General features: G+C 36.0%; 1 protein-coding gene across 2 annotated transcripts in view; it reads right to left on the reverse strand.

Moving 5' to 3' along the window:
- LOC103464721 (metabotropic glutamate receptor 4-like) overlaps window positions 1–7,776 on the reverse strand; it is a 177,370-nt gene that overhangs the window by 20,655 nt on the left and 148,939 nt on the right. For both annotated transcript variants that reach the window (XM_008409022.2, XM_008409021.2), the window contains exon 7: window positions 7,297–7,497. In XM_008409022.2, the coding sequence (XP_008407244.1) occupies window positions 7,297–7,497 (201 nt within the window). The remainder of the gene's footprint in view (window positions 1–7,296; window positions 7,498–7,776) is intronic.

The following is a 7,776-nucleotide window of genomic DNA, read 5'->3' on the forward strand; positions in this document are numbered from 1 at the left end:
ATTTACAAACATTAAATATGTAAAGGCTTTGAAGTAACAAATAAGCAAATGTTTTCTAAAATGTATGTTTTTTTGTGTTTTTTTGTGCAACAAGGTATTTCCATTTATGTCAAAAAATACTTTACAATTCTGTCATCATTGGCATAGAAGAAAAAACAAACAAAAGGGAAATATTTGTCTTATTTCCTCTTCTTTTTGTAGTAGCATATAAGCACTTAAGGGAAGTCAAACGAAAGAGAAACGCTGTTTGAGTCAGCATGGCCAGTGTTTGAGTTAATGATGAGAAATTAAGGCTGTCATTCTCCATAAAGTGCTTGTCTAAACAGTTCACTCAAAAGTTAGAGGCATAATGAGTTCCAGTGAGGCCCCTGCCACTACTGTGATCTCCTGTGCATAACCTGGGGTCACACATGTGTACTATGGGCCACTCATCTGCTCTTTTATTTTGTGCTCTTAAAGAAACAGCTGGGGTTAATGAAGTGCATGTAATTATATGTAATATTTAATGATGGTGGCCCTCTCTCGTCTTCACCACTGTATACATACGCTCTCTAATTATTACTGGGGGAAATAATTAATCCAACCTGTGCTTTTTCTGCATCATTAAACAACCAAAACAATTTGGTGACTGACAACTACATGACAGCTAATCATTAAGCTCTAATGACCCATATGCAGAATTTGCGTAGACTCCACTTCACATTTTGAGAGTATTTAATGTTTCTTTGCTTCATCCGCCTTCTACAATTTTGTTGTAAGTTGTGAGTATTGTGTTGATGAAAACAAAATGTACATGTGGCGTTGTGGGAAGCACTCAGAGAAGAATTAGATTTTTTTTTCTCCCCTACCTCCTAAAAAAAAAAAATAAAAAAATTGTACAGTCCAAAAAGAATAGGAGGGCCTTGCAAAACATTCGCACTTATTAAATTTTCATATTTTGTTACAATATAATTAGTGTTCAAAGTGTAACTATCCCCTGTGTGAAACAGGAAAACTCTTTTGAAACTTTTGAATAATTCAAACAAAGTAGGTGGCGCCAACTGAGAGAGTGGGGCACAGCCAAGTGCAGGAATGAGCGGAGGGGGTGTAGCAGTGGTCAGGATGACAAACGCTGCTGCCTGCTTGGCACCTTATCAATCTATTTTTAGGCCCCTCTAGCAACTTTTCAAAACGGCGACGAGCAACAACTGTATTAAGTTTTTTTTTTTTATGTATTTTTGGAGACTCTTATGGCGACATGTGAAACACCAATTGCTCTGCAACTCTGCTGCAGTCCCACTCTGTTTTGAGCGAGAGTGCTACCATGGGCCTCTCCCTGTTCACTGTAGTCAGTGTTACAAAGTTGTCCGTTATGCAGCATACTGCCAGCAGTCAGAGCAGATTTCTTCCACTCTATGTCCAATGGTGCAAAAAAAATCACACGTGTGCGAAACCAAGAAGCGCCATCAATCGCTTGTTATGCTAACTCCTGCTTTTCACAGGGCCGTGTCTCTGAGTGAGATGGCTTAAACTCCAATGTGGGGCTGTGACACTGACATCAACCAAACCGTACCAAGCAGTACTTTGTGAATAATGAATCTGTACAGTTGAAAGCAAATATAAATTTTCAACTGTAGCAGCTACTGTTCACCCACAAACGCCAGTACTGAGATGTTTTTTGGGCAGTGTTTTGTAGAACTAAACAAATTTACACAAAAATGTCAAACATGCACATAAACATAAAGAAAACACCTTAAGAACCAAGTTAGACACTTTATTGGTAAAAAGTTGGTTTGGGTTTTAGTTACTCTTTAATGTAATGAATTATGTAATAAATTAGGTGATACTGACTAACACAAAGTAGGAAGCAAGGAAATGATTCATTGTTTTTAAATCTGTTTACAGATAAAACATTTAAAGAATTGACTTGCATTTGTAGTTATCCCATTTATGCTTTATTACCTTTAAGGAAAATCTATCAAAATTAAGTCAACCCATTGCTTTCAGGAGGGTAATACTTAGAAGACCTGCTTAGTAGAGAGTAGCGGTGTGTAATTTAATTTACCTATAAATATAGTTGTTCTGGGAAGGCTTCAGAGGTTTGTTAGAGAATAAATGAATGATTAATGTACTTTATTAATCCCAGAGGGAAATTCACATTTTAGTACAACATGTACAAAGAACAAACATAAACTTTGGACATGACATGACATGATAGACAGGTGCCTAAGGTTGCAGCCCTGGGGGGCGCCACCCTTTTGTTAGATGAAAATGGCAACATTAGATAGGATGAGGGGGGGAAGAAATCATAAAAAAAATGACCTCCTAAAGTATGAAAATCTTATTCTGGAAAAACAGAGGCAATAGGGCACAACTGCAAACCTAACAAGATATAGCTATCTAGCTAAGCTGACAGGCTGGGAAAGTACAGCATTGATCAAAAAAGCAGCTAAGAAGTAGCCCATGGGAACTAAAGAGGAGCTGTTTAGTTTCACGTCTCCTGTGAGAGAATCTGTCAACAGGAGAACTATTAGTTGTCCTCTTCAAAAACGTTGCCTTTAAGAGTGACAAAAATGAAAGCCATTGTTGAAAGAAAGACAAAGAAAGTTCTTTTTGTAGTTTGCCAAAAGCAATGTAGGCAACACAGCTGACAGGAGAGGCATAATATTCTGGTCAGATGAGTCCAAGATTGAACTCCATATCTATATATATATATATATATATATATATATATATATATATATATTCTGCTTCAAAATTATAATGCAAACCTGTGTTGATCTATCATAAATATACCAATAAAATACATAGAAATCTGTGTTTGTAATGTAGAGAATAAAGATATGAATATTCCAAGACTTTGTCTATATCTAGAACCAAAATAAATGCATGTGTCAAACTCATCACTGACAAACACACTCATATACAGACCATGTTGAATTATCACAAACATGCCAGTTGGAACAATCCCCTTAGCTACACAACTAACATCAAAATCTTTTAGAGAGTGAGAGACGTGTAGAAGAAGGAACTATAAAAGCTTTCCTTTATTGCAGACACTGTGACGTATGTCCTCAGTGAGAACAAAAGTGGATAAGGCACTGCTTTTTGGTTTGTGGTGGAACAGAAACACCTCCCTTTCTATGATGTGATTGCCAGAGACATAAACGCTGACAGAAAGGTTCATTCAGCTGTGGCCCAATAAAGTTTGAACAACTACCAGACATTCACTGAGGGAAGGATGGTCTAAATGTGGTTGTTCTGCTGTTTTTGTGGCCACGGCTTAGGTTGCTCCAAAGAAAAGCTGCATCTCAGGACAGAAAAATGTCTCTACAATTTCAGGCACATATGTGACAATGCTGTACAATCACAGTTGAAAAAAAGTATGATTTCCGCTTTTTTTTTTCAGTATGAGCCAGCTTGAATCTAACAGATATTATTCAAATAATATCTATTTGTTTCTTCATTCAACCAGCTGAATATGTAGTTTCCATAGATGCAGTCCAAACAAATCTTTTTGCAGGTGTCAGCTAAAAACTGTGACATAAAACATAATACATCACTCTCCTTGCTTGTAAATTATTCATCACAACAAAAGGAAAAAAACTGACCTACTTCTGTAAGCATTTTGGTCGATTGCTGATTCAAGAGAAAAAAGGCAGAACAACAGTTTGTTTCCTGAAGTGTAACATATAATTTACACAACACAAAGATAAATATCATCTTTGAAAATGTGACACGCAGCAAATCTACTCTCAGCAGTTTGCTGGTTTATGGATTTGGGCCAGATCGATATACAGCTGTGAGCTGATGCAATTAGATGGAGTGTCGTGCAACCTCAAGGCAACCCTCCTGGACAGTGTGTGTGAATAGTGTCTGTCTGGTAGAAACAAAAATCAACCAAAAAGTGCTTACTGCACATGTCGCTGCTTGCAGGCATCTTAAAAAAAAAAAACTGTAGGAAACACAACAACACCTCTTGGTCTCCACATTGTACAAACTGCTTTGAATGAACCTACATGTCATGCAACACCTGTGTTCTTAAATAAAAATTAGAATTTTCCATTCAGTTACTGTTTCTTTTTTTAATTTATTTGTGTCAAAATATTTCACAACTCTTGTGATTGGATCTGAACCTGCAGGCTCACAGGAGTACTTTAGATAAAAATCAAGTGTACTAATCTAAACAGCTACTTATCAAAATGCTTGTCTAGGATTAACAGGAGAACACAGAAGCTGTTTTATGGCAGGACAAGAAGCCCATTAATAGAACAATGAGGCATGTTGTGAACAACAGCCTATCTCCAGTTTTTTCTGCTCTGTGCTGTGGGACAGAGCACAGAGCAGAGCTGCTCAGTCGGTGCATCTGGGACATTAAGGGGATCTTGATAGTTTCTCTTGAAGGACACTATTTACTCTGTGAATTTTTTTTCTCACCAAGTTCATACAGCTAAGTCGCATTTGACTGTAAGAAATAAACCTACATTGAATATTATTTCAGAAATACATCAATTGCCATACAAATATAAAATGCTTTATCATTCACAAAATGAATTTATTTTGCAGGTTTCATGTGTTAGTATGATATTTCCATTGTTATAATGCAAGTAAGGGTCTGTGGTGAAATCATTGCTCAAAAGGCTTGAAAATAAGACTTAAAAATCAAAATTAATTTCTGCTTGGGAAAACAGGATCACATTGGAAGATGTCTCTTAATTGGCAGTAACCTGTTTTATGCTTGAGCAGCAGCTGGATGAGTCCAGGTGACATCAAGTATTATTGTTTTAAACACCAAAAATTACATGAAAATTTCTGATGTATGAAAGCATTTATTACCATAATAAAGTGTGAATGATCTTTTGTAATGCGAAAGACAGCACAATGACTCACTCAGTTATTTGAAGGAAAATGTTTCTCTTCACCTCTCAAATGTGAATTAAACATTGAACTGACATTCTGTAATAAGTAGATATTAGAATGACAAATTAGCTTGAAGAGCAGGAGTTCAAATGAATAATTTATCTGTATAAACAGTGCATACTCAAGTCTCTGTAAGGAATTTTAATTGTCTTCAGTCCCGTAGCATTATAAAACAGTGTCTACATAATGGAACTCTGGATCAGTGCGTTTTGTGTGAAAGCAGTCAATTATTAACATGCCAGTCATGAAAGTGAACTTGACTGATAAGTGGGTATAATGTAATGCTGCAGGAGGGGAGGGAAATTAGGCCAAAAAATAAAGGGAATGAAGTCAGTAGAGTTGTACATTGGTGCTTGCATCTGCTGGAGAAGGTTAGTAAACTGTGTGCTTGTGAACGGATATTGTTTCCAACAATGTCAAGATGAAGTAGTTAATATGAAGCACTTTAAGCAGCTGAAATAATACAGGGTTTTATTTTCTTTTCAACTGGTTTCTTCCCACGTACAGACTCAAGGCCTCGTTTTTCAGGAAGCTATGATAAATTATATTCTGAACTTTACTCTCCAGAGCAGGACAGTCTAAAACCTGTGATGGAAATCTGCTTGTGAATTTTTATGAATAGTCAAGCAAAACTCTCAGTCGTCTGGCATCTTTTATCTATTAACTGAAAGGGTTTTGAACATGGATTTTCTTTTCATCGCCAATAGCCTTCATAATCACAAGCTACAGTGCTTTATGAATTTACAACTAAGGAAATTTATGTTTTACCCAGTTTTTGATAGTCTTTGGCTGCAAACATTCATTTCAATTTAAGTTTGCAGTTTGTGAGTCTAATACTAGAAGTTAGTATTAGTATTCTCAAATGTAAAAATTTAAAATGATCTAAGAAAACAAGTTAGTGTATAATCACACTTCCTAGGAAAGTGTGATAATATACTTTTCTCTAGCTGGGGCCTCATATAGCCACAGCTGTATGAGGCCAGTGAGTTATAAACGAAGTTCTTTGATCCATCAAGCATCTTAACAATTGCCTTTGGAGCTAAACATAAAATGTTTGCCAGAGGTTGAATCTTAATCCAAATTAGTTGACTTTTTCTTTCACAGTGCATCAAGGGTGACATTTTAAAATGGATAATCATGAAATTCAGCCATGACTTTCATGGTGCCCGACTGAGTAACTCCTGGTAATTCTTTACACGGAGCGATTTCATCCAACACTTTCATCATGTCAAGGTTAACCTAATAAGACCTCTCTGGCTTAATATGTGTATGTTGCAATTCCTATAGCTTTATTTGGGTTTGTACATTGAGATATATCACAAACCCATCATATTTTTTTTTATCTGAAATTAGAACATCTTTATGGAAACACAATGACATCGACCAAAAAGTGTAAAAACTAGTCTGGAACTGTGGATGTTCTAAATGTAAGTGCTTAAATTTGGGCAGAATATATCATTAATATTAAAATGGTACTTAACTCAATGTAGTAACACTTGCCAGAGACTTTGAGTTTTTTTGTTTGTTTTTTTTCATGTAAACAGTCAGCGATTCAAAGAGAAAATCCTGTAAGGTCATAAATGCACCAGCTGGTTCACATTACACTAAAACTGGCTTAACTCCTGGGCTGTGTTTTCTAGGAAGTGTGATAATACACTAACTTGTTTTTTTAGATCCTAATTTTTTTACATTTGAGTAAGTGGCAGCTTTTACACCAAGGGGTTCTGACTAATTAATATGAAAACTCTAATAGACAGCCCTGAAATTCTTGACACAGTGGTATTTTGCTTTACATCATGACACACATATTTGACAGTCATAGTGGCAGTGTGTAGAGGAACAGCACTATCAAAGGAAGTCTGAACGAGAGAGAGCAAAAACTGTAAAGAAACCAGAAAAAACACTAAAATTATTACTCACTGGAGAAAGTTCAGAAAAAACAGGTTGCAAGGCACATGGTGACTTAACCTTGTTTCCATCAGAGTAGTAAATAACAGCTTGCTTTCTCTGGGTTTGTGCTTCTTGGGTTTTGTTGCTTTCCCAGGCATCTCTCATCAGACAATCATGATAATCTTGAGATAATTTCACCTACTTGTTTCAAATCAAGGAATTTTTTGAGCAAGCATAATATTAATTTGTGTGAATCAATAAGTTGGAGATCACAGACAGGTTTTTAGGTGACTATTTATAGGTATGTGATTGTTTGCCAATATGTGCCAATATATAAAATAAACATTTATGTGTTTGGCTTTGAAAGTGCAGAATTAAGATATGAAAAAGCGTTTCAGCAAATACTGTTTACATGTTAGAATTGGTCATAGAACAAAATGAAAAAAAGTTTTCTTTTTCTTTGTTTTCGTTGAGCAGAGAAAGACATTTTTGTTTGAAGGAACTGACCTGAGAAGTTTAGCCGGCGAATATGCTTGAGGAGATGGGTACCGTTGATGGGATCCATTTTTGCGCAGAGACCCACCTTCCCAGGGCAGAGTTCTTTGTGCATGTTGTGCAAACCGTGAGCCATCGAATATACAGCATCTATAACAAACTGAACCTTTCCTTCTTGCTCAAAATCAGAGTCCTTCCCTATTCGCTCCTGATCTGTAAGACACAAGGATATTTGCAAAATCAAACCATTTATTCCACAATATTTGCAATTACAGTCATTACAGTCATGTTGGATTCATATTGGATTAGTTTTTAATGACTTATTTGAAGTATTTTCTTTTTATCTTGGGGCTGTTTTTCTAGGGAGGACTGACAGCACAAAATACAAATTTGATTATATTTAAACATATTGTGGATTTTCTCCTGTCCGCTAGAGCCAAAAGTATACATCCAGTTTTACATATATGCATAAGTCTCTCTCTCTCATATATA

This window comes from Poecilia reticulata, linkage group LG5 (genome assembly GCF_000633615.1).
Source record: "Poecilia reticulata strain Guanapo linkage group LG5, Guppy_female_1.0+MT, whole genome shotgun sequence".
NCBI lineage: Eukaryota > Metazoa > Chordata > Actinopteri > Cyprinodontiformes > Poeciliidae > Poecilia > Poecilia reticulata.